Source organism: Nelumbo nucifera, chromosome 1 (genome assembly GCF_055504915.1).
Source record: "Nelumbo nucifera cultivar China Antique chromosome 1, China Antique-T2T, whole genome shotgun sequence".
Taxonomy (NCBI): domain Eukaryota; kingdom Viridiplantae; phylum Streptophyta; class Magnoliopsida; order Proteales; family Nelumbonaceae; genus Nelumbo; species Nelumbo nucifera.
Window position 1 is genome coordinate 102,157,137 of NC_142649.1, and position 25,669 is coordinate 102,182,805.

At 39.3% G+C, this 25,669-nt stretch overlaps 1 protein-coding gene across 7 annotated transcripts; it reads left to right on the forward strand.

Annotated features, from left to right (window-relative positions):
- The first annotated feature begins 109 nt into the window (after positions 1-109).
- LOC104611941 (Pentatricopeptide repeat (PPR) superfamily protein) lies at positions 110-24,674 on the forward strand. 7 transcript variants are annotated; one of them, XM_088890458.1, is made up of 5 exons: positions 110-3,539; positions 4,688-4,765; positions 11,499-11,648; positions 19,338-19,428; positions 24,330-24,674. In XM_088890458.1, the coding sequence occupies exon 1, from the start codon at positions 412-414 to the stop codon at positions 3,178-3,180; it is 2,769 nt and encodes a 922-aa protein (XP_088746584.1). In that variant the 5' UTR covers positions 110-411; the 3' UTR covers positions 3,181-3,539; positions 4,688-4,765; positions 11,499-11,648; positions 19,338-19,428; positions 24,330-24,674. The 7 variants fall into 7 exon arrangements, with proteins under 7 accessions (XP_088746584.1, XP_088746605.1, XP_088746611.1 ...); XM_088890492.1 differs by lacking the exon at positions 4,688-4,765 and having other exon boundaries at positions 111-478; positions 681-3,539; XM_088890479.1 differs by lacking the exon at positions 4,688-4,765 and having other exon boundaries at positions 19,268-19,428.
- The last annotated feature ends 995 nt before the right edge of the window (positions 24,675-25,669 follow it).

Sequence of the window (25,669 nt, forward strand, 5' to 3'; positions counted from 1 at the left end):
TTTTTTCTATTTCCCATTTTGCCCCCTGTGGGCTTAGGCAGTCAGGCTGGCTCCACACTTCTGGCCTCTTTCCCTCTCTCTCTTCTTTTTCACGGTATATCAAACCCTAGTCCCTAGAGCATCATAGCAAATCCCTGTGGCCTGTGGGTCGAGCTCGAACCCACGACCTCGGAGTCGGAGATGGTGCAGCAGTCGAGGTCGAGCCTTTGTAGCCCTTGTGGGGTCAAAGAGTGGTGCGCTCTGTGCCACCGGCGAACGTTAGCGAACCACCGCAGCTGTCTTTGGTACTAATAACTTGGCATCTTCATGTGGATGGGTTTCTAGGTGAGCTCTGTGTTGAGTTTTTTCAGATCAGGGAGACAGAGACGATTCGCTCGAAGCTTGAGCAATCTGAAACCCCGAAGCACATTCATGCATGGATTCCTCACCTGCGTACGATGCCCCAAGATGAGAAGATCGACGTCCATTATTAGACCAGGTAAGCTCGTTGTCATTCTCTTCAATCCCTTTGCCAAGCACCCGTCGTCAACGGTTGTCTCAGTTCCTGAAACACTATCATTAGAAACAGAACCGATTGATTTATGCGCCCAAGTTCTTGCGATCCTAACCCGTCCTGGCTGGCAGAAAAACCAATCGCTGAAGAAATTGGTTCCATCTCTAACCCCATTCCATGTTTCCAGGATCTTCAATCTTAGTATTGACGCGAAAACTGCCCTACATTTCTTCAACTGGATTGGGCAAAGACCCGGATATAAACATAGTGTTCAGTCTTATTCATCTCTCTTGAACCTCCTTGTTCGTGCTCGATTATTTGCTAGAGCTGTAAGTATTAGAATATCAATGATCAAGTCTTGCGATTCGGTGGAAGATATTCGATTTGTGTTGGATGTGGTGAGGAGGATGAGAAAAAATGGTGAACATAAACTTAAGCTCACTCTTAAATGCTATAATCATTTGCTTATGTCATTGGCCAGATTTCTTATGATTGATGAAATGAAAGCTATTTATTTGGAGATTTTGGACGATAGGATACCTCCAAACATCTACACCTTCAATACGATGATAAATGCTTACTGTAAGATGGCAAATGTTGTTGAGGCAGAACTTTATATAAGTAAGATATTGCAAGCTGGTTTAAATCCTGATACCTACACATACACGTCCTTGATTTTGGGACATTGTAGGAGTAAGGATTTAGACAGTGCTTCTAGGGTTTTCCAGCTTATGCCGCAAAAGGGTTGTCGCAGGAATGAGGCCACATACACTACACTTATACATGGGCTTTGTGAAGGTGGGAGGATTGATGAAGCTCTCAAGTTGTTTTCCAAAATGGCGGATGACAATTGCAGTCCGACTGTCCGAACTTACACAGTTCTCATATCGGCACTTTGTGGATCCGGTAGGAGATTGGAAGCATTCAATATGTTTCAAGAGATGTCAGAGAAAGGTTGTGAACCAAATGTTCACACCTACACAGTGCTTATCAATGCTATGTGTAAAGAAAACAAACTTAAAGATGCTACTACATTGTTAAACGAGATGGTTGAGAAAGGCTTGGTTCCTGGTGTTGTCACTTACAATGCTTTGATTGATGGATATTGCAAAGAACGGAAGATTGATGGTGCATTTGCAATTTTGGATGTAATGGAATCAAATGGTTGTAAGCCAGATGCTCGCACATACAACGAGTTGATGTGTGGGCTTTGTAATGACAAAAAGGTGCACAATGCCATGGTGCTATTCAGTAAGATGCTTGTCTGTGGCCTGTCTCCCAGTGTTGTAACTTACAACACATTAATACACGGCCAGTGTAGGGAGGGCCATTTAGATAGTGGGTATAGGCTGCTTAAGTTGATGACAGAAAATGATTTGGTCCCTGATCAATGGACATACTCCATGTTAACAGATGCCCTTTGCAAAGAGGGGAGGGTAGAAGAAGCTCATTCCTTATTTAACTCTCTGGAAAAGAAGGGTATAAAGGCAAATGAAGTAATATATACTGCTTTGATTGGTGGGTACTGCAAAGTGGGGAAGATTGACTGTGCCCATTCTATGCTTGAGAAAATGCTTGCTGAGAATTGCTTGCCAAACTCTTATACCTATAATGTGTTGATAGATGGGTTGTGCAAAGAAAAGAAATTGCATGAAGCATCACTTTTGCTAGAAAGGATGGTAGAAGTAGGAGTGGGACCTGATGTTGTTACTTATACCATTCTTATTGATGAGATGCTGAAAGAAGGTGATTTTGATCATGCTCATAGGCTATTTGATCAAATGGTTTCTTTGGGATGTCAGCCTGATGTCTGTACTTACACTGCATTTATCCACATGTATTGCAATCGAGGTTCCTTGGAAGAAGCTGAGGAGTTGATGGTTAAAATGAATAAAGAAGGTGTCTTACCAGACTCAGTGACTTACAATGCATTGATAGATGGGTATGGTAAGATGGGATCAATAGACCGAACCTTTGATGTTCTCAAGCGCATGGTTGATGCTGGATGTGAGCCTTCTCAAAATACTTATTCCATTTTGGTCAGGCATCTCTTAAATGAGAAACAGGTTAAGGAAACGAGTGGTGATAGTGATTTTCTCTTGGCTTCAAATTGTAAGTTAGTTGGTATAACTGATGTTTGGAAGATAGTACAATCTGAAACTATCATAAAACTCCTGAGAGAAATGGATGAACGTGGTTTCACACCAAATGCTGGTACTTTTGATGACCTCATAACAGGATTTTGTAAAGTGGGTCGCTTGGAGGAGGCAAAAGGGTTTGTGCATTATATGAAAGATAGAGGATTATCTCCTACTGAGAATATTTATAATTCTCTTGCCATTTGTTGCTGCAAGTTAGGAATGTATGGGGAAGCATCGGAGCTGGTGGATATGATGGCTGAACATGGTCATTTACCATATTTGGAATCCTGCAAGCTACTTCTTTGTGGGTTATGTGATGAAGGGAATATTGAAAAGGCCAATTCAATTTTCTCTATCATGTTAGATGGTGGTTATAATTATGATGAATTAGTTTGGAAAATTCTGATTGATGGATTGCTTAAGAGGGGCCTTGTTGATAGATGCTCTGAGCTACTAGGCATCATGGAGCAAAAGGGATGCAGGCCTAGCCCTCAAACATATTCAATGTTGATTGAGGGATTTCCAGATGGAAAGGATGGGGCATAAAATGGTTACTAGTGTTCATATTTGTCACCAAGGTTTTTTTGTATACATCTTTCACCTCCATATTTGGCAAGCTAGAGAAGATGGCAAAAGAATATCCTTGGAAAAGTTAGATTTTTCTTGTGACACATTCTCACTACAACTGTATATCTTGATTTATTACTCATCTGGTCTGAAATAGCTGCTCCATACTTCCATTTATTGGCATGCATTCCCATGAGAACCTCCCTTTGTTCCAGAGAATGCTGAATGACAATTGCTAAAAGTATTGGGGGAAAATTGCTCCATTGTTTGGAGACTCAGAGGGTTGGTTGTGAGAGAATTTGCATCCCACACGACAAATGTTCAATAATCACCAAGAGGCAAGTGGCACTTTAACTTCTCAAGTGCTTTGTTGTTTGTAATTATTAATATTTTTTTGATCAGCAAATTAATTTCATTAATTAAACTGAAACAAATTACAAGTGTTTTAGCTACTCTGTAATCCAGAGTGCATCGGAGTACAACTTTGCCCCAATTACAAAGGTTACCAGCTTCCTGTTTTGCTACAGTAGCTACAACTTTGCCCAAAATAAAGTAGATATATCAACACCCTGTTTTGTTGTTTGTTATTTTGTAACTGTAATACATTCCACAACTTAAATATGCTTGAAGAATACTTATCAGATTGCATATTTTACACATAAGCACAGTCTACCTTCAGTTGCATCTATTTTGTGGTTTGTTAATTTTTATTCATGTTTGTAGTGTGGAGACTTTTGCTGATGCAGCAATGATTTAATTACTCCTTTCTCATAAATAGTTATTGTAGAGCAATCTTGATTCACTTCTTAAATTTATGCTATTTGTCTCTCCTCTGCATTTGTGTGTTCTTGTTGGGGTGGGGGGGGGGAAGCATGGTGACTTGGTGAAGTCTGTAATGTAACCACTGGTTCTTCTCTGGAATATGTTAGGCGTAGTGAAATTGTATTGCATATCTTTTATTCTGATTCTTCAAAAAAATGTATTGCATATCTAAAGAACTATCCTTTGGGAGTCTAGATGCTATTTCCTGGACAGGTATGTTGAGCATAGAATCTTTTGTTGGCCAGAACATTGTACAAGTCTGGAAGTGCTTTTTAGCTGGTCAGGTAGTAGGAGTTTAAGTGTGTATGTTACATTATATCAAAATGTATATCAATATGCTTCTATTTCTATTGAATCGAACCATACCACTATAAATCTTGTTTGTGAATGAATAATGATGGGATCTGCTCTATTCTTGGAATGTGAAAACAACAAAAGTTGGAATCTGATGGTTTGAATACCTCATATTTGGTTGTTGGAATAAGATTCTGAAGCAAGAATGGCATTTGAAATGAACATCATGTTCTTCTGGATTCAGATTTTGCTGAGCTCTTTTTCTATGGTTTAGCTGCAGTTGCATCTATTTTGTGGTTCTAGTCATTAATCTTTATGCACATTTATAGTCTGGAGACTTTAATTAATGCATCAGTTGTGTATACTACAGAAGGAGAGGGAGAATGATGAATCTGGGTGATCACCAAGTATGACAATAACGACAAAAAGATGATCGTTGGTGAAACAGGTACACATCTTGATGAATGCCCTTGTTCTCCAGTGTTAGGTGATTCTGGACACTTTGCTCAGGGAGTAGATATCCCATTGAGAATCGTGCTTTGTCTGAGCTCAGGGCTGCTGTCTTGGAGTCGCTGGTTAGTGAATTGGGAACTCCAGACTTGCTGACTCTGGTAGAGTGTGCCTTTGGTGAATCAGTGAGATTGGGGGGGGGGGGGCGGAGAAGGAAACCGGGAATTGGAAAATGAAGGGGAGATTGGAGGTAAGGAAGTCTCAGATGTTGATGATTTCTCTGGAGGTCAGGCTGAAAACCACATCAAGGATTGTCTGCAATACGAGGAAGTGGAGGTTGGAATGTTGGTTGTTGATTTGGGCCGAAAGAGCAAGTCTGAAGTAAAGGAAGAGGAACAAAGCAATGGGATAAATAGCAAGAAATTGAATTATCAGAAAAATAAATAAATAACAAGAAATTGCGTAACGCGTGAAATCATAGTATTGTGCATTACTGCATTTGTGCATGTGACAAAGATTTTTTCAAGGTTAAAACTTGGCCTAGCAGGGGTAGGACCTACTAAAAGATACAAATGGGTGTACAGGAGGAAAAAAAACAAGAGGAAACAGGACACAAGGTACTGATCTAGGGGGGCACTTTGGTCCCCCTTTCGATGAAGAGTCAACAGGAAAATCAGTTGAGTGGGGTTGAAGATTTGTACATGTGACAGATTTTTTCAAGGTTAAAACTTAGCCTAGCAGGGGTAGGACCTACTAAAAGATACAAATGGGTGTACAGGAGGAAAAAAAAAACAAGAGGAAACAGGACACAAGGTACTGATCATAGGGGGGCACTGATGCAAATTCAGTCAACGGTCCCCCCTTTTTATGAAGAGTCAACAGGAAAATTAGTTGAGTGGGGTCGAAGAAAAAGGGTAGAGATATTGTAGAAGAAAGTCCTTCGGGAAGGAAGAAAAGAATGGGATGAGGATAACTCAGTCCAGGAGGATGTACTCACGGATGAAGGCTGGTGTCTTGGTGGTTTCTTGGGGGGGGGGGGAGCGTTCTGCTTTTGGGATAATTGACGGGCTGTTGGTTGTTGTATAATTGGGAAATCATTGGGTCTAAGTTGAGCTTCTCTTGGAATTGTTTGGGTGTGGCTTTTGCTTGTTAGTTGTGGGGTTAATGGGTTTTATGGACTTTCTGAGGTGGTCAATTTCTGGTGATATCTTATCACCCTGCTCTGTATCTCTTCCCCTTCTATTTTTAATAAAATTTTATCTTTATTCTTCAAAAAAATATTTACTACTTTTCATAAATAAACAATAGAGTAATCTTTCTTCACCTTTTGAATTTGTGCCATTAATTTCTTCTCTGCATTTTTTTTGAAAATAAGTGAACTTTATTTATAGGGAGAAAAGTACATGAGGGGATGTACACAGAGATCAAGCACTCAAATAGTTATACAGGTAAAAAGCTATCACTGAATAAGTAATCCCTGTGAGCACCAGATTTAGCTAGTCTATCGGCTTCAGAATTTAGCTCCCTTGGAACCCATCCCAAGTGTGCATTCAAGGAGGAGATGATGTCTCTTGCTTCAGCCAAGTAGTGAGCTAAGGCCCAAGGCCCACTATCAGGATTAGTTAGCCAATTAATGGTGTTGGCACTTGGCAAAATCTCCTTTAATGGTGAGGTTTAACAGACCCAGGTCTCTTGCCATCCTGATGCTATTTAAGGCTGCCAAGACTTCTGTTGAATCAGCTATCCCAATTGGTCCAATGAAAGCCCAAATGATAGTACCATCTCTTCTTCTAATTACCTCTGCAATACCAGCTGCACCTGGATTATTGAAGGCGTTCCCATAAAATTACAAGGTTGTCTCCCCATCTTCAGAAACTCTGAGACTGCAGAAGTGTTGGGGTGTATGTGATTAGAGTGAAGAAAGAATGCAGCATTTCTTTGGAGATCAGCCAAGGTGACACCTCTGAAAAACTTTGAGCTGGAGGTCCACAGCAAGCACCTATAGCAGATTAGAGAAATAAGTTCCTTGCAGTTTTTTGTTCTGTTGTTAATTTCTTCCCAAATGCTCCAAAAAACAGCATGTGCAGCAGATTGCCACAAAGTTTCCCCTCTTTTTCTTAAGCCTCTTTCTGTCCATTGTCCAACCAGCTGTTCTAGGAAGACCTAGCTGTACTCAAAAAGTGTGAGGAAAAAGATCCAAAATTTTCTTTTTTCCTCACAGTGAAGCAGGATGTGGTTGGCAGATTCCCCAGCTTTGAGGCAGAAACAGCAGACATGTGGGGATAAATATGACCTTCCAAGGTTCTTTTTCTAGAGGAGATCGTAGGTGTTGATTCTCTTTAAGCTTGCTTCCCCCACAAACACACACACACACACAAAAAAAAGACCCTGGAGGGGATATGGGCACACCAAATTCTCTTGAATGGGTACTGATCAATGGTTTATTCTTCCTTAACTAAAGCCTTGAAGCAAGATTTGGTTGAAAACTTACCGGCCAGGTGAAGGGGTCCAGATACGAAGGTCGGGGGAATTTGGGGAGAGGTATACCCAAGGTTCAAAGTATCGACACGTATCGGCCCGTATTGGCCGATACGTATTGTTCCGAGACCTCTCCGATATGTCCCTACAGTGGGTGTATCGGGGGTCTGACCAGTTCAGGGGGTGGAAGAGCCCTAAACCGGCCCCCTGAACTGGTTTTGAAAAAAAATAAAAAAAGTAAAAAAAAGTATCGATTCACCCGATATGCCCCTACCGACGTATTGATATTTTGAACCTTAGTGGTAACGGGTGTATCGATACGCCCATTACCTCTCTTAGAGTATGTAAGAAACTAATGATTTTGCTAAGTTCTAGATCCCTTAGTGGTCTCCTAAAATTTAGGTTCCAGTTGAAGTGAGGGTGGGGCGGGGGAGAGGATAGAACCTGGGATATTAGAGCTTCTTGGTTTAAAGTGAGGCTGAAAAGACGAGAGAAGGAGTTGGCCAAGGTTGAGTTACCCCACCAAAGATCAGTCCAGAACTTTATTCTATCTCCCTTACCCACCTTATACCTGATGAAAGAAATGAAAGAAGTGTAAGTTGAGGCAATACCTTTCCAAGGGTGAGTGTCTTTGATCCGGCTCAAGTGAAAGTTGCTATTCCAACTGTTGGCATGCTTCCCGTATTTGCTAGTGATAACAGCAGTCCAGAGCGCATTTGGTTCCCGAGGGAATCTCCATAACCATTTGCTAAGGAGAACTGTGTTTTTTTCTTTCAAATGGCCTAGCCCCAATCCACCACCCTTCTTTGGTTTGCAAACCTGAGATCAATTCACAAGGTGGGAGACCCTTTCCCCGCCTCCATTCCAAATAAAGTTTCTCTGAAGCCTTTCTAACTGAATAGCTATTTTGTTGGGCAAGTGAAAAGTAGACTTGTAGTAGGTGGGTAAGTTTGCCAAAGAGTCTCTAACAAGAGTGAGTCTCCCCCCTTTGGAAAGATAGTTCATTTTCCATGTGGCTAGCTTCTTTTCACATTTTTGTAACATTGGTTCCCAAAAGCTTAAATTCCTCGGATTCCCTCCAAGAGGCATTCCCAGAAGGAGAATGGGAGATTCTCCGCTTTGCAGCCCAAAATTTCTGTGAAAATATTCAAGGAGTTAGTACCAGCTAGATTTAGGCCTGCAATACTGCTCTTAGAGAAGTTAACTTGCAATCCAGAAATCCATTCAAAGCAGGTGATGACCCTTTTCAGGTTAGAAATAATTTCCTCATCAGACTCTAGGAAAAGGATAGTGTCATCGGCAAACTGGAGATGAGAAATCTGAGTGGCTTCTTGTCCAACTTCAAAGCCTTTCAATAAACCCAGAGAAATGGCATTCTTCACCAGTTGGCTAAATATTTCTGTGACAAGAGTAAAGAGCATCGGGGAGAGGGCGCAACCTTCTCTTAGTCCCCTGCTAGCGTTGAAAAAAGCCTTTTGGTTGCCCGCTAATTAAAATTGACATCCAGGTGGAACTTATACACCCTTCCACCCACTGAATCCACTTTCTTCCAAAGCCCATTAGCCTCATAATTTCCAGAATACACTCCCAATCAACTTTGTCATAAGATTTTTCTAAATCGAGCTTCACTATCTCTCCAGGTTTGCCATTCACCTTCCTCTCTTCTACGCATTCATTTGCTATCAGGATGCTGTTAACAATTTGTCGCCCTTTGACGAATGCAAACTGACTTGGGGAAATGATTTCATCTAAGGCTCCAACAAATTCGGTAAAAGAAGATTGGGAAACCATCGGGGCCAGGGGCTCTATCTCCATCCATACTAAACACTACATCCTTCACTTCTTGCTCTTCAAAATTTCTTTATAACCACAATATTTTCTCCTTCGACAACTTGAGGCTTTCCCAAAGGTTAGGGAGAATTTCCTACTTTCTTTCTTTGAATACAGGTATTTGAAAAAGCATAAGAAGGCTTCAGAAATTTCCTCAGGGTCTTCCACATCTCGTTGCCCGACTTTAATTCTTGTTATAAGATTCCTTTTCCGTCTACCAGATGCATAAATATGGAAGAATCTAGAGTTATTATCCCCCTCCTTCAACCATTTGATCCTTGATCTGTCTCCAGTAAATTTCTTCTCTCCTTACCACCTTTTCTAGCTCTTGTCTTAGCCCAAATCCTTTCCTTCTTTCATCCTCCTCAAGCTGGTCATTCTGCTCCTTTTCATCTAGGTTATCCAGTTCTGATAAGAATGCTGATTTCTCTTCCTTAAAGGCTTTGAATTCCCCTTTGGCCCATCCTTTTAATTTCCTTTTTACAAATTTTAATTTTTCCAAAATTCTGTAACCTAGCCACCCTTTTGTCTTACATTCCTCCCACCATGAAGCTACCTTTTTACCGAAATCTTTGTGTTCTGTCCAGAATTTTTCCAGCCTAAAAGGAGTCTTCCCTCCGATCACCAAGTCTGTACTTAGGGTGATAGGCCAGTGATCAGAGCTGCAGCGGGAACAGATCTCCTGAAAGGTCAGGGGGAAATGGGCTTCCCAATCTGATGTAATTAGGAATCTATCGAGCCTACACTTAAGGCATTCTCCGGCATGTTCGACCAGGTGAAATTACCATTCCTCAGGGGGAGGTCATGCAGCCTGTGTCTGGAGATAAAGTTGGAGAACTCCCTCATGCTTCTATTTACCCTCTTTCCATTGGAGTGTTCATGACTGTATCTCGTGCAATGAATCCAGCTCTTCGCAAAATTTACTCCTGTCAGAAGGGGTGTTTGGGCCATATACTGGTGTTAGAATCCATGTGAAATCATCTGCCTTGTTCTTCTCTGCATTCGTGCAAATGTGTTTTTTCTTTCTTTTTTGTTGGGGGTGGGGGATTGGCATCATGATGATTTGGTAGTGTAACCCGTGAACCATTTCCTATAGAATTATGTTGGTACTAGTGGGATTATATTGGTTAGGGGCAATTACTTGGTGTAATGATAAAATCTCAGGTTGACAAGCATAAGACATGAGTTTGAGTATGGGAATGGCCATTTTGTGCACAAAAAATGTCAATGGTTAGGTCCATATCCAATCCACTCCTCCCAATACCCCTCATAACTGGAACCAACATTTGGTTATTGCCTTTTTTAGTGGAATTGTATTAGGTATCTAGAGAACAATCTCTAGGGAGTCTATATATTACATCTCCTGAACAGGTATATTGAGTATATCAAGTTTTGTTGATCAGAACATGATGCATGGTCGGAAGTGCTTCTTTGGAAGTCAGGTAGCAGGAGATGAAATGTGTATGTAGGGGTGGGTGTTCATGGCCTGGTTCAGTGTGGTTTGGAGAAGATCTCAGACCAAACCGGTAAATTATGGTCTGAGAAATTCTTAGAGCAAATCAAACTGTTTTGGTATGGAAACTAAACCAAACCCAACCATTTTATTACAGTTTGGTGCGGTTTCTAATACGTTTTGGGCCAATTAGGAAAGACAACAAGGAACTTAGAACTCAGAAGCACAATTTCAATACTACACTAGAGCTAAACACTAGTGTGATATCTAGTGTAGAATTTTAATACTACACTAGAACTCCAACGGTCCAACCTTCCCTTGTAACAAAAAGATTCTCAATAAGCACAATTTCAATTGAGATTTGGACCTAATCAGGAAATACGATCAAAGAAACCAAATTATTCATGTCAGAGTTTCAAGCTCCAGACCGGACCAAACCACTAATTTCAGTTTGGTTTGGCAGCCTGGACCGTATAATGAACACCCCTATGTGTATGTCATTTTATACAATATGTTCATATTTCTATTGATTATTGAATTGAATTATACCAATATCATTTTTTTTTCATTAATGAATAATGATTAGAAGCTGCTTTACTTTTTGGAACCTGAAAAGACTACATATTGGTAGCTGGCAGTTTCAAAGATCTCATGGTTGGTAGTTGAAAAGATTCTGAAGAGGGGCATTTGCAGTGATTATCCATGCCCTTTTTGAATGCTGATGATTTAGCTTGGGGAGGGAGGGGGTGGGGGGAGCACACTGGAAAGTCTTTATCCAATTCTCTTGCTGGGCTAGTCTTTTGGTTGTTGTGATTGCGTGCGGTTTTGAATTATGGGCTTGTAGTTTTTGGTGCTGGACTCTCCCATCCTGGAAAGTCCTGCTGCATTCATACCTTCATATATACATACAAATATCAATTGCTTTGTGCTAGAGATAATGATATTTAACTGTTTTTTGATGTTTGAGCAGGTCAAAGAATTCTGTTTCGGGCTCTCCTCTCACTTGCAGGGAAATAGAAGGGACCTTGTCTATGATGCTCAAGTATGACACCAAACAAACACAGATACAAGAAATGGGGATACAGCTTTCTATTCACTATGATCCAGGACATGGATACAGGTATGGGTTTCCCATTTAATATGCCTATAGTATGCTTCTATATCTAGTTTTGAAACTAGGTGTCATTTCTCAGTACTAATATCTTGCTAAAATTATTAAAGTTCTAAAATATACATTTTTTTGATAAATGGTAATTGTGTTAAATCAGTATTGCATGGACTTGGACACAGGAATGAGAAGCTGACATGTGTCTAGGTCCTCTGGGAGCCTGACTTGGTGCAAGGATTAAAATTTCGCAACATGTTGGGGCATATTGGCCGATATGTATTGTATCGCTGACCCTCCGATACTATCCTACAGCAAGTATTTTGGGGTTTGACCTGTTTCAGGGGGTAGACGGGCCATAAACTGACCCCCCTGAACAGGTTTGAAAAAAAAAAAAAAAATAAAAGTGGCCAAATATCGATATTTAGAACCTTGACTTGGTGAACCCAAAAAGGTAGCATCTATGGGCATGTCTCACATAAACAGGGGTGGAGCTAGGAATTTTTTTGGAGGGGGGCCAAAACCTAAAATGGATGGGATGGGAGGGGGGATAAACATGGATGGGTCCTTGGGCAGGGGGGGGGGGAGAGGGAGGCAAGGCCAACTGGCCAACCATTGGGGTGGGTGGAGGGGGGGAAATATACATGGGGGAGGGGGGGGTTAATATAACTGGGGATTTCTGGGCGTTAGGATGGGGGACATGGCTCCCCTGGCTCCACCCCTGCACATAAATAATATTTTATTCTATATGTAGTAAATATTTATGATTTTTAATATTATTTTTAAAATTCATAAAGCTATATAAATAGAACAAATTAAAGTTATTTTATAAACATGTTAAGTCCACAGCATTTGCTTATTTCCCACTTGACTGCACTAGTTGTTTTTCATTGTTTTCCATATTTGGAGGTTAATTGGCAAAGTTTTTTTTTTTGATAAATGTTAGTTGGAAAATTACAATGGGTCATAAGTTACGTGTAAATTGGAAAATTACAAATATTAGAGGGGTGGTTGAAAATATAGCACTGTAAAAAACATGACCAGACTTGTTTGTGTCTTTCCAAAGAATGCATCTACTGTAGATTGCTATAATAATTGCAGGTACCTAACTAAGTATTCTGTGCTTAGGTTCTTGATTTTTCTAAAGTGAAAAGAAATTTCATTCAAAAAGAAAAATAGAAAGACAGCTTAGGTAATAAGGCATCACTGAGGCACCCCACAGAATACGTGCACATTAGAAGTTATAACCAAAAGAACTAACAAAAGAACAACTGAAACCCCTACCCCATCTTCCCCTATCTGATTTCCTAGCAACGCCCACTCCAAAAAACAAAAGCACAAAATAATCCTGGGAACCTAGCACACATTAGCTTTACTCCAATTGAAAACTAATCCCCACCTTGCATTCCTTATCTACAATATAGACAGCAAAATCCAACCAATACAAGTGTACAACTTCAATCCACTTGCTGATCCAATAAAAAAAAAACTTCAACCTCTCTCCTTTCCACCTTATGAGAACTTCACCTATCTATTTAGAGGACTCTTCAGATGTGGTTTTAAGGCTTCTAAACCTCTCCTCTTCTAATTCCACAAATGCTTTTATAGCATGTTCTTTACCTCCTAAGAAAAACAGCTCCACTTTCTTTTTGATGACTATTTCTTTTTCAACCACTCTCTTAAGATCCACTTTCTTGTGTACCTTAAACATAAGAGCAACTGATGCATGAACATCTCCAAACTCCTTCCCCACTTTCTTGATGAATACTGGATATAGATTGCACACTAGTCATTTCATAGAAGAAAGGGCACATTTTTCTGATTTATGAAGTGATTGAATTCTATGTATGTTACATTGTCAACTAATATCAAATCTATCAAAAAGAAAAAAAAATCAACTAATATCTAAAAGATGCAGTTTTTTAATGAATGGTAGATTTATTTTTGGTTTAATTAGAGGTTGCCAACAATCATCTATTTAAAGTGAAAGAAACAAAAATTACTGAAGTGTAGAGCTCCAATCATTGGCAACATTCCTCCATAGAATGAAATTCAGCTCCTTGTTTTGATGATCTTGCTGGAGATTGTATCTAGCGGTATGTCTGATGAGATTGTGTTTTTATTTTGCAATATAATAGATGTGTTTCAAAACTAATAAAATCAGTAGAATATTTCAGAATAAAGTAAAAGAAATCAGAGAAGAAGAAGGAGACAGCAAGAAGGAGGAAGATTGGAGAAGAAAGGAGAAAGAAAGGAGGAGTTCAAAAATCGTTTCCTCTTTCCCCTACTCTTATCTTTTATAAAACATACTTAAATTACATAAATTACAAGGAAGCCCTTAAGTAGGCGTCCACATCAGCATTAAACTTAGAAAAACATAAAAAGAACTAAAGGCCCATAAAGAAAAGGCTCGATAAGAAAACATAACATGAAAGAACTAATAAGAAAGACACTAATGGGCTAGGGCTCATTTGGCCCAGTTTCTCTACACTCCCCCTCAAGGTGAGCATAGATATCTATCATGCCTAGCTTGCTTATATAATGAACCAGCTTTCTTTTAGGAACACCTTTTGTCAAAACATCAGCCAACTGTTCTTCAGAAGCAACAAATGGTAGGTAGACTTCTCTTGATTTAACTTTCTCTCGTATAAAATGCCTGTCAACCTGTGTTTAGTTCTGTCATGTTGAACAGGATTGTGTACAATGTTGATAGTAGCCTGGTTGTCACAATATAACATCATTGGTTTCTCACAGTCTATACCCAATTCATCTAAAAGTGATCTCAACCACAAAAGTTCAGAAACTCCATGTGCCATTGCCCTGTATTCCGCTTCAGCTGAAGATCTTGCCACTAAAGACTGCTTCTTACTCCTCCATGATACAATGTTCCCTACTACTATAGCATAGTAACTTGAAGTAGACCTCCTATCATCAATACATCCGGACCAGTCAGCATCAGTGTATGCTTCCAGCTTCATGTATCCATGCTTAGCAAACAAGATACCTTTCTCTGGAGTCCCTTTTAGATAGCATAGAACTCTCTCAGTAGCTGCTAAATGTGTATATCTGGGAGAATGTATAAACTGGGTGATTACACTAACTGCATATGAGATATCTGTCCGAGTCATGCAAAGGTAAAGAAACTTCCCAACCAGTCTCTGAAACACCCCCTTATCAGGCAACAATTCACCTTCAGTCGCTGCCAACTTATGATTTAGATCAATAGGAGTAGAAGCAGGTCGAGCCCCCAGTTTCCCAGTCTTTGCAAGGAGATCAAAAACATACTTCCGTTGAGAAATGGAGATACCATCCTTAGATCTGGCAACTTCAATCCCCAAGAAATATTTGAGTTCTCCCAAGTCTTTAATTTCGGACTCAGTGTTAAGAAAACTCTTGAGATGAACAACTTCCTGAGTATCATTTCCTGTAACCACAATATCATCAACATAGACAATCAGGAGGGTCACTAAGGAATCTCTCCTCTTAACAAACAAAGTATGATCCGACTGAGTCTGTGTGTATCCAAAAGCAACAAGAGCAGCCCGAAATCTGTCAAACCAGGCTCTAGGAGACTGTTTAAGGCCATAAAGAGACTTCTTCAGTTTACAAACTTTTTCTTGCATTTCCTTCCCATACACCCCTGGAGGTAAAGACATATAGACTTCTTCATTTAGGTCCCCATTCAAAAAGGCATTCTTTACATCAAATTGATGAAGAGGCCAGTCAAAAGTAGTAGCTAAGGATAGCAAAATCCGAACTGAAGTCATCTTGGCTACTGGGGCAAAAGTTTCTAAGTAGTCAATACCATACATCTGAGTATATCCTTTAGCAACCAAACGGGCCTTATATCTCTCAACAGTACCCTCAAAATGATACTTAATAGTGAACACCCACTTACAACCAACCGATTCCTTTCCCTCGGGAAAATCCATAATTTCATAGGTATTGTTCTTATGCAAAGCATCTAGTTCAGTCATCATAGCATCTCTCCATTCTGGTTTGGACAAGGCATCTGGGACAGACCGGGGAGTTACATGTGTGGAAACAAAGGCAAGGAAGGAATAGTAGGAGGGGGAAAGGAGGTTGTAGGACAGGTGTTTGGAAATACGATGAGCTGTGCATTTCTGTTTGTCTTTGCGAAGGGCAATAGGGAGATCAAGGTTAGGGAAAGTATCCGAAGTGGTAGAAGATGGCTGACCTGCTATCTCAATAGTGATGGGAGGAGTAAGAGGCACATTTGAAGGCGTGGAAACAACTTGCTTGTCTCTAAGTCTTTGTCTCTGGTACCACCTCTAGATGACTCAATTGGAGTAGACTCTATGGAAGATTCAATGGGAATTAGAAGAGGAATAGATGGTGACAATGCAAACAACTCGTCTGAATGCTCCCCCTCAAGAGAAGTACCAAAGAAAGGGACTGACTCTGCAAATGTGACATCTCTAGAAACAAAGGGAGTGCCACAAACTGGATCAAAACAGCAATACCCCTTCTGTGTGGAGGCATTATCCCAAAAAGACACTTGTGTGCTTTAGGCTCAAACTTATGTCTTTGATGACTGTGAATATGAACATAGCAAGTGCACCCAAACACCCGGAGAGGAAGATAACAAATCTTCATTTGGAAAAAGCAAGCTAAAGGGAGTTTTAAACCCCAGAATCCGAGAATGTATCCGATTTATCAAGTATGTAGCTGTAAGAACAACATCACCCAAAAATTTAACAGGAACATGGGAAGCAAAAAGAAGGCTCCTCTCAACCACATGTTTGTTTTTCCTTTTCGCCACTCCATTTTGTTAAGGAGTGTAGGAACATGAACTCTGATGAATAACTCCAAAGGTATCAAAGTAGGAGGAAAGACTCTTTTCAAAATATTCCTTTGCATTATCAGATCAGAATATTTTGATTCGAGTGTTAAACTGGGTAAGAATAAGTTCATGAAACTTTTGTACAATATTTGGTACTTCATCCCAGGATTTTAAAAAGTAAATCCATGTGTAACGAGAGAAATCATCAATGAAAAGAATGAAATATTTGTAGCCCCCCATAGTAGGTAAATGATATGGCCCTCACACATCAGAGTGCACAATATGGAAAGGAGAAACAAATCTTTTATTACTCACTAAAAAAGATTGTCTACAATGTTTAGCAAGTTCACATGACTCACAATGAAGACTCGATAGGGATATTCCCTTAAACATTTCTGGAAACAAATGACTCAAAGTTGAAAAAGACAAATGACCAAATCTGAAATGACATATCATGACTCTATTAACTGAATCTGATAAAATAGACTTCAAAGCAACTCCACTAGGTAATCCAGGATTTTGATCTGAGACATCCAACAAGTATATCCCATTCGCCTCATGGCCACTCCCAATCGTCCTTTGAGACTTCAGGTCCTGAAAAACACAATAAGTAGGAAAGAAAGTTATGCTGCAGTCCAATGATTTGGTTAACTATTAATATATAAAAGGTTAGTGTTAAGTTTGGAAACATGAAGGACAGAGGATAAAACAAGTGAATCAGAGGCTTTAATATTCCCCTTGCTAGATATGGGAGCAAGAGACCCATCGGCAAGAGAAATATTTTCTCTACCTGAGAGGAGCTAGTATGAGCAAAAGAGGTTGGGTAGGCTAGTCATATGGTCTGATGCACTAGAATCTATAATCCAAGGAATTCTACGATTACCTGAGGCTGTAGCATGATTTGCAGAAGCACGAATACCTGAATGGGCAAAAGTGGATGTAGAGGGGGCGCCTGAGGAGGAAGATGCAACAGTAGACTCCAAGTGATTTATCAATTTCCCATATCTCTCAAATTCTGCCTTTACTACTGCGAACTGTTCCACAGTAGATTTTTCTTCACATTCAGACACTATGGCAACATTTGCATTCTTGGGTTTTCTAGACTGACCACCCTTCTTAGAGCTGTTGTTGTTCTGGAACCTCTCAGGAAGAAGATCTGGATGAAGTTTCCAACAAGAATCCTTAGTATGTTTCGACTTCTTGCAGTATTCACATATCACTTCCTTTTTCTCATTCAACCCCTTTGGTTTTATTTCAGCATGTGCAAAATGTTTTGGAGGAGGTGGGGTCTGTAGTTGTACCTGTCGCCTGCACTCTTCACTGCTCACCATAGAGTATGCCTGTGCAAGTGACACATCATCCTTGGCCAAGATATTTTGCCTTGTAATATCAAATTTAGGATTGAGTCCTGTAAGGAACTCAAACACCCTGTTTCTTTCCACAAATTTTCTGAAAATTTTGGCATCTTTGGTGTTTTCCCATGCAAATGTTTCTATAACATCCAACTCCTGCCATAGTGACTTCAACATCGAATAATAGATAGCCACACTCTTCTCCCCCTGTCTTAAATTCTTCACATCACTCTTTAGTTTGTAGGCCCTTACAACATTTAATTTCTGAGAATATGTCTCTGTCACACTATCCCAAATCTCCTTGGCTGAAGTCATTCACAGATAGTGTTGACTTATATGGGGCTGCATAGAATTTACAACCACCCAATAACTGTGTAGTTATCCTACATTCATTTCTCATATGTAGGGTCAAATTCATCTGACATCGCCTTACTACCCGTTAGAAACCCTAGTTTACGTATATTACAGACATGGATCTTAATGGATTGTGCCTACGCAAGGTAATTTGTTCCATCAAGTTTAATTGTAGTCACTTCTGTAAAAAAGGAATCTACGGGATCAACCCCTGACACCGGGATTTGCTTCACCTCACTTCCAGATTGCTCCATCAATCAAACGAAAATAAAAAAAACAATGTTTTTAACCTTTATAGACCTAACTAAGGTCAGTCAAGCACTCAAAAGCCCCAAAACTAGGGTTTCACCATACCTGGTTTATGGGGAGAAAGAGAGAAGAGGTAGCCGCTCATACCAGAACTATCCAAACGGCTTCCAACTGCAGCCGCCCACTTTTGGAGATAAAAAGGAACCCTCCAAGCCTTTGAGCGCCACACCCAAACAACCTCTTCAACCCGTAACCGGAAATTCTCTAGTCGGCTAGGGTTTTGGGAAAAAAAATTGCAGTCCCACTTTCTTGGCAATCTCCAACCAGATTCTGACTCTCCAAACCCTCTACCAACTAGACAAACAAGATCTCTGAATAATCAACAATTTATCTCTCCATACACCTTTCGATTAGAAAAAAATGATGTATGGGAAAAAAAAGAAAAAAAGGAAAGGGAAGAGAGACCTGCTCTGATACCAAGATGTGATTCAAAACTAATAAAATCAGTAGAATATTTCAGAATAAATTAAAAAAAATCAGAGAAGGAGACAACAAGGAGGAAGATTGGAGAAGAAAGGAGTTCAAAAAAATGTCTCCTCTTTCCCCTACTCTTATCTTTTATAAAACATACTTAAGTTACATAAATTACAAGGAAGCCCTTAAGTAGGCGTCCTCATCAGCACTAAATTTAGAAAAACATAAAAAGAACTAAAGGCCCATAAAGAAAAGGCCCGATAAGAAAATATAACATGAAGGAACTAATAAGAAAGACACTAATGGGCTAGGGCCCATTTGGTCCAGTCTCTCTACAATAATTTAGCAAACATGGAGTTTTACTGTTATTAATTAGTCCTTTTTGTTGAGTATTCATTTAGGTTGATGACATGCTTGATCTCTATTTCCACGTGTTTTCTTCCTGAAAGTTGCTGTCTACATCTTGACTAGGTGAGGAACTCACTGTAACCTACAAGCATCATGCTTATTTCCATGTTTTCCATATAAATGAATTCAAGTAGATCAGAAGAAGTGGAATGAGGTAATGGAGCTTCTTTTGCAAGAATAGTCTCTTCTCTTCTATTCTCTTGTTTCTCTCTCTGTGAGTGTGTGTATATGTATGAATTTTTTATATATGAATGACAAAAGAGAGAGCTATATTATAAATGGAAAAAGAAGTATTAGCTATATTATACAAAATTAGTTTCTCTTGTAGAAAACAACTTTTACCATGGGGCTATATATGGCATCCATTTGCTCAAATTTGAATTCAAAATTAATCTGACTAAGGTGATCTGAATTTGATCCGTTTATAATTCTTTTGATAAATGAGGGTGGTTCTTGGCGCAACGGTTGGGTTGCTCCATTCTGACATGGGTGATCAGGGTTCAAATTTTGAAAACAGCCTCTCTGCATGTGCAGAGGTAAGGCTGCATGCATCTGTCCCTCCCCAGATCCTGCATTGGTGGGAGTATCGTGCACTGGGCCCTTTTTTTATAATGTTTTGGACAAATAACTGAATGAATTTCATTGGAAGAAATCACCAAACTACTCGCCAAGGTGAGCAGCAAGCCGAAGAGTACATGATATTTGATGTGGACACCGGCAGCAGCAGCAGTAATTTAGTGCAGCAACAGCAGTAATTTAGTGTTCTCAGCAGCAGCAATTTAGTGTTCTCATCCTATCTTATCTATTCAGTATTCTTGCCTTATCTGCTTTCAGTAGTAGGGATTAGTAGGAGTCTTATCTATTCAGTGTTCTTATCTTATCAGTTCAGTAGTATGAATTAGTAGGGAGTCTTATCTTATCTTATCAGTTCAGTAGGATAGATTAGTAAGGAGTCTTCTTAATTAACAAGGAGTCTTCCTAAAAGTAGGACTCTTATCTCTTGTAATCTCCTATTTAAGGAGCTAAGAATATTGAATAAAATCATCAAAAATTTCAGTCAAGAAAGAGAGCAAGGAGAGTTAGGTGATCTCTTGGACAAATCACCATTAAGGCGCCAAGATAGGTTCTTCAAGAAAATGGAGGAACAAGGGAAAACAAGAGGTGACTTTGAGCAATTTGCGGGCCCATAACAATTTGGTATCAGAGCAAGGCGTCATGGGTGACTTTGAGCAATTGACGTCTAGGATTCATGATCTGGAGCACAAACTCGTGGAAAACAGCAAGGAGGTGCGCGAGATCAAGGACGACGTCCGAGAATTAAGGCGCTTGATGGAGTTGTACTTTTCTAGCAAGGAAAGGAACCCGAAAAGGGCTGCAACCACAATCGACCGCCGACCAGACATGGCTGAATTGTCCGGCGAGCAGCAGGTCGTTGCCCTAGTGCAGGTTAGCAACACCCAAAATGTTCCGATTAAGCAGGAATCCGGTGTCATCGAGGATTCCATCTACGAGAGTTCAAAGAAGAATAGGAGTAACTACTCCAAGGTCGTCATCGCTGGTGAAGGAGCTTGTATGCCTCATGTTGTGGCTGCAAATGTTGCAAAAGAGTGTTTTTTAGCTGCAGTCAGATCAGATCCTAGGGTTGCACATATCTTGTGAATCTTGCTAATGCATACTATGTGGCTGGTGATCATAGAAGTGCTGGAAAGTGCCTGGAGAAGGCAACAAAACTGGAGCCTAATTGCATGTCAACTCGATATGCTGTTGCGCTTCATCGTATCAAGGATGCAGAAAGGTCTCAAGATCCCACTGAACAACTTTCATGGGCTGCGAATGAAATGGCTTCAATTCTTAGAGAAGGGGACTCTGCAATAATTGAGCTTCGGATAGCATGGGCAGGATTTGCCATGGTTCACAAGGCTCAGCACGAAATTGCAGCAACGTTTGAAACTGGACATAATGATTTGACGGAAGAGGAAGAGCGAGCTCTGTACACACTAAAGCAGGCAATAGAAGAGGATCCAAATGATGCAATTCAGTGGCACCAGCCTGGCGTTCACAATCTTTGTACTCTACAGTTCAAGACATTTCAGAAGTACCTTAAGGCTGCAGTTGCCCGCGGCAAAGAATGGAGCTACGCATGGTCAAATCTTGGTATCTCACTACAGCTGTCTGAGGCTGAACCCTCTTCATTTGAGCCCGATTCAAGAGGGAAAAATCATTCCACCTATCCGGGATTCCTTTGACTATGTTTCAAGACACCCATCCTGAATTCGAGCTTGAGGACAAGCTCGTAGTCCAGGAGAGGAGTAATGATGTGGACGCCGGCAGCAGCAGCATTAATATAGTGCAGTAGCAGCAGTAATTTAGTGTTCTCAGCAGCAACAATTTAGTGTTCTCATCCTATCTTATCTATTCAGTATTCTTGCCTTATCTGCTTTTAGTAGTAGGGATTAGTAGGAGTCTTATCTATTCAGTGTTCTTATCTTATCAGTTTAGTAGTATGGATTAGTAGGGAGTCTTATCTTATCTTATCAGTTCAGTAGGATAGATTAAGGGAGTCTTATCTTATCTTATCAGTTCAGTAGGATAGATTAAGGGAGTCTTATCTTATCTTATCAGTTCAGTAGGATAGATTAGTAGGGAGTCTTCTTAATTAACAAGGAGTCTTCCTAAAAGTAGGACTCTATCTCTTGTAATCTCCTATTTAAGGAGCTGAGAATATTGAATAAAATCGTCAAAAATTTCAGTCAAGAAAGAGAGCAAGGAGAGTTAGGTGATCTCTTGGACAAATCACCATTAAGGCACCAAGATAGGTTCTTCAAGAAAAGGGAGGAACAAGGGAAAACAGGAGGTTTTCCCCGTGGACCGACCCGTGACGAGATCCTATTCGCGGGCCCATAGCAATATTTCTCTATAAATGGGGCTATAAAACAATACAAATGAGAACAAATTTTTACAGATTACAGCCCGGCCCTGGCCCCTGGGCAATCCCATTCTTGATATTACCTAAGAATACAAATCCACCATCTAATCAAGGTTCAAAGTACCGACACGTATCGGCCTGTATTAGCTGATACGTATCGTTTCAGGACCCCTCTGATACGCTCCTACAGTGGGTGTATTGGGGATCTGACCGGTTCAGGGGGTGGAAGAGTCCTAAACCAGCTCCCCTGAACCAGTTTTGAAAAAAAAATAAAAAAAGTAAAAAAAAAGGTATCGAAACACCCGATACGCCCCTACCGGAGTATCGGGCGTATCGATATTTTGAACCTTGCATCTAATAAATTTTTTTTTGATCTCTTCACCATCTAATAATATTTAAACATCTATACCCTGACTTTCTTTTAATCTCTCTCTTTTCTTTGAAGGATAACTTACCCTGACTTTTTGATACCTTTAGACACCCTCTATTCAACTACACTCTTTGAACCAAAATTCCAAAAATAGGCTCATCCATTCACTCAAATTAAATTTGTGAGATGAGTAAACATGAAATAGGCGGCAAAATAGGGGAGAGAGAAATAAACCAATGATATTTTCTCATATGATAATTAGTTAATAGGGTAGACTAGTTGGTCAAGGTTGGTTTTTGTCATTAAAAAATAAAAATGGCACACATGAACCACTTCTTTTATGGTCACTGACATTGACTTGAGGAAGGTATGTATATTATAAATAAAATAGGGGAGAGAAATAAACCAAGTGTATTTTATCATATGAGAATTAGTTAATAGGGTAGACTAGTTGGTCAAGGTTAGTTTTGTCATTAAAATTAAAAGTGGCACGTCTAGACTCCTTGTGTTATGGTCACTGACATTGACTTCAGCACCTGTTAGAAGTGACCTATTACAAATTGAAGGGACAAGAAGAGATAGGGGCAGACCAAAAAGGACTTGATTGGTAGTAGTAAGAAGTGATTCAAACACTCATAATTTGGTGATGGATATGACACTGAACAGAATGGAACGACGAAACAGGATTAATGTAGCCAACCCCATATAGTTGGGAGACAGCTTAGATGATGATAATAGTGGGGTCTCTGGAGGTTATAAAAATGTCAGGCTAAGTTAAAGAGAATGTTATAAAGGTAAAGGGGAGTTTCAGATAATAACCCTAAATATGCATTATTTGAATGCCACATGTTTACTAAAGAGTCACAGGTTCTAGTCTCATGCATAGAAACTGTTTTTCTAAGGCATTTTCAGTTTAATTTATTAATGATATACAATATCTGAATCTGATGAGTTTGATCTCATTCCAACAGATAAGATTCAATAATCTGAATATTAATTGATCAAATTTGGATATAGGTTTATTGATTCAAATCTGATCCATTTGCAGTCCTATTTTACGATGCTAAAATCTCCAGTTTACCAAAGAACACTCCGCTCGCCCACTTCGGATCCCATACCATGCTGGTTCATCTACAATCCTATTAGCTTCTGTAGGTACTGAACTGGACATTGCAATATAAAATTAGTGGTCCCTATACAAAGTTAAGCTACCCACTTGGACTTTTTTTTGGTCGGAGGTAATGTATAGAATTCGTTGACAAAGAGAGAAATAAGATGCAAAGCTATGCCATGCACACTAAGGCCCTGTACATGGGAATGTAGGTACAAAACAGAACGGAAAATATTAACATTAGAACAAAATATTTCTTATAAAAAATCTACTGTATGACAACCCTTAGAAGTCTTTGTGAGCTGCCAGCCATGGCTACCCATTTAGACTTTGTTTGCCATTTAGTATCCAATTAGTGTAGGCATTAGCCTGAATGAGACATTTGAGGTGAAAGTTAGAACCCTAATCTCGTGAATAATAGGGAAAATACAGCAAGAGTAAGCTCTACTACCCTCTCTATTTTCTTTCAATCATGAAGGGTAATAGGACCATATTCCTTGACAGTTCTTACAGTGCATTAACAAGTTTTTCTGCATAGTTCTGATTAAGAGCCGATTTTCTAATGAGACATCCGTGGTTTAGGAGTTTGTTATGTTATGCTATCTTCTCAATTCGTTGCTGTAATAATCCAATTCATTGATCATGCAGAAATTTGAGAGAATTGCCATGAGAACGCCAAGGTATTACAAGGAAGGATGTTCTTCAGATCCCAAGATACAAATGAGATGGGTTGTTCACAAGGGAGCCTGCATCAGAGTCGCTGACATGGTACATGGAGATGGTTGGAGATGAGTAGCTATCCAATACGTAGACCGTTTTATTCGGTTATCTGCAAGAACACATAAGCATACACCCAAGCCCCGCGATCCATCGAAAATCGGAATGAAACGATGACAAAGGATTTATTTTCCTGCATGTTGACATATACGGATAGTCTCTAAGTCTATTTGAATGAACAAACTTATTCTTAATCTCAATGTCTATTATTATGCAGACGTTTTCTTTAATGTGCTTGTGGCCTTGTGTAGTAGAGATTGATACTTGATATCAAAGGCTCGATGGGGCTATGTTTGAAAAATATCATAAACTCTGTGTAACGTGGACGGATGGCCACCTTTGTCAAATAACCTCCTCGACCAGGCCACCATAAGGTATTAAGGCCTTTGACGGTGTACGGGGATCTTTAGCAGTGGCACAGTTATACTTGCCTTGGCTTGCATTTTATAAAACTATAAAAGTTAAAAATTTTACTATGTAAAGTTAATTTATATTTTTACTTTTTACTTTCCATATGTATAACATGTGCCCTAGTAATATACGTATCAACGTCGTCATCATATTATTATTATTATATATAGATTCTGGAATTTATTTTGATTAAAATACCCTTAATCTGACCTATTACTTGGCTTGCATGAAAATACCCTTGGCTTGCATTAAGTCCTATATTTAAATCATTTAGTCCAATTTTTTCATTAAATCTTATATTTAAGGCACATTATATAAATGAGCTTTATAATTTTTTCTTCATTAAAATACTCTTATTTATGAATTTAATCTCTCTTTAACTATTTAGGCAAAAAATGTAATTTAAAGTGCTATTGCTTTCTTTGAAGTATTTTTTGTTTTTCACTAATAAGTTCTACAAAGTAAATCTGTCTATTATTTTTAATAATGTAAAACCTATGTCCAAAATCAACATGGAAAATAATTAAATAAATCACCCTTTTGCCTAAGTGGCAAGTAAATAGTTCAACCATCGGTGTTAAATGGGTCAATCAATGTTCTCATAGTTATAATAAAAATTAAAAAAAATATAAATATAAATACTACAAAAATTATGAAAAAAGTTTAGGTACATCTCTAACATTATCTATTTATCATATCAAACAATATTAAGAATGCTAAATATAAGCATTTTTCTTTGATGAAAATGAAATACAAGATTTAAAATTGACTAAAAAATGAAACCATTTTCTTATTCAAGT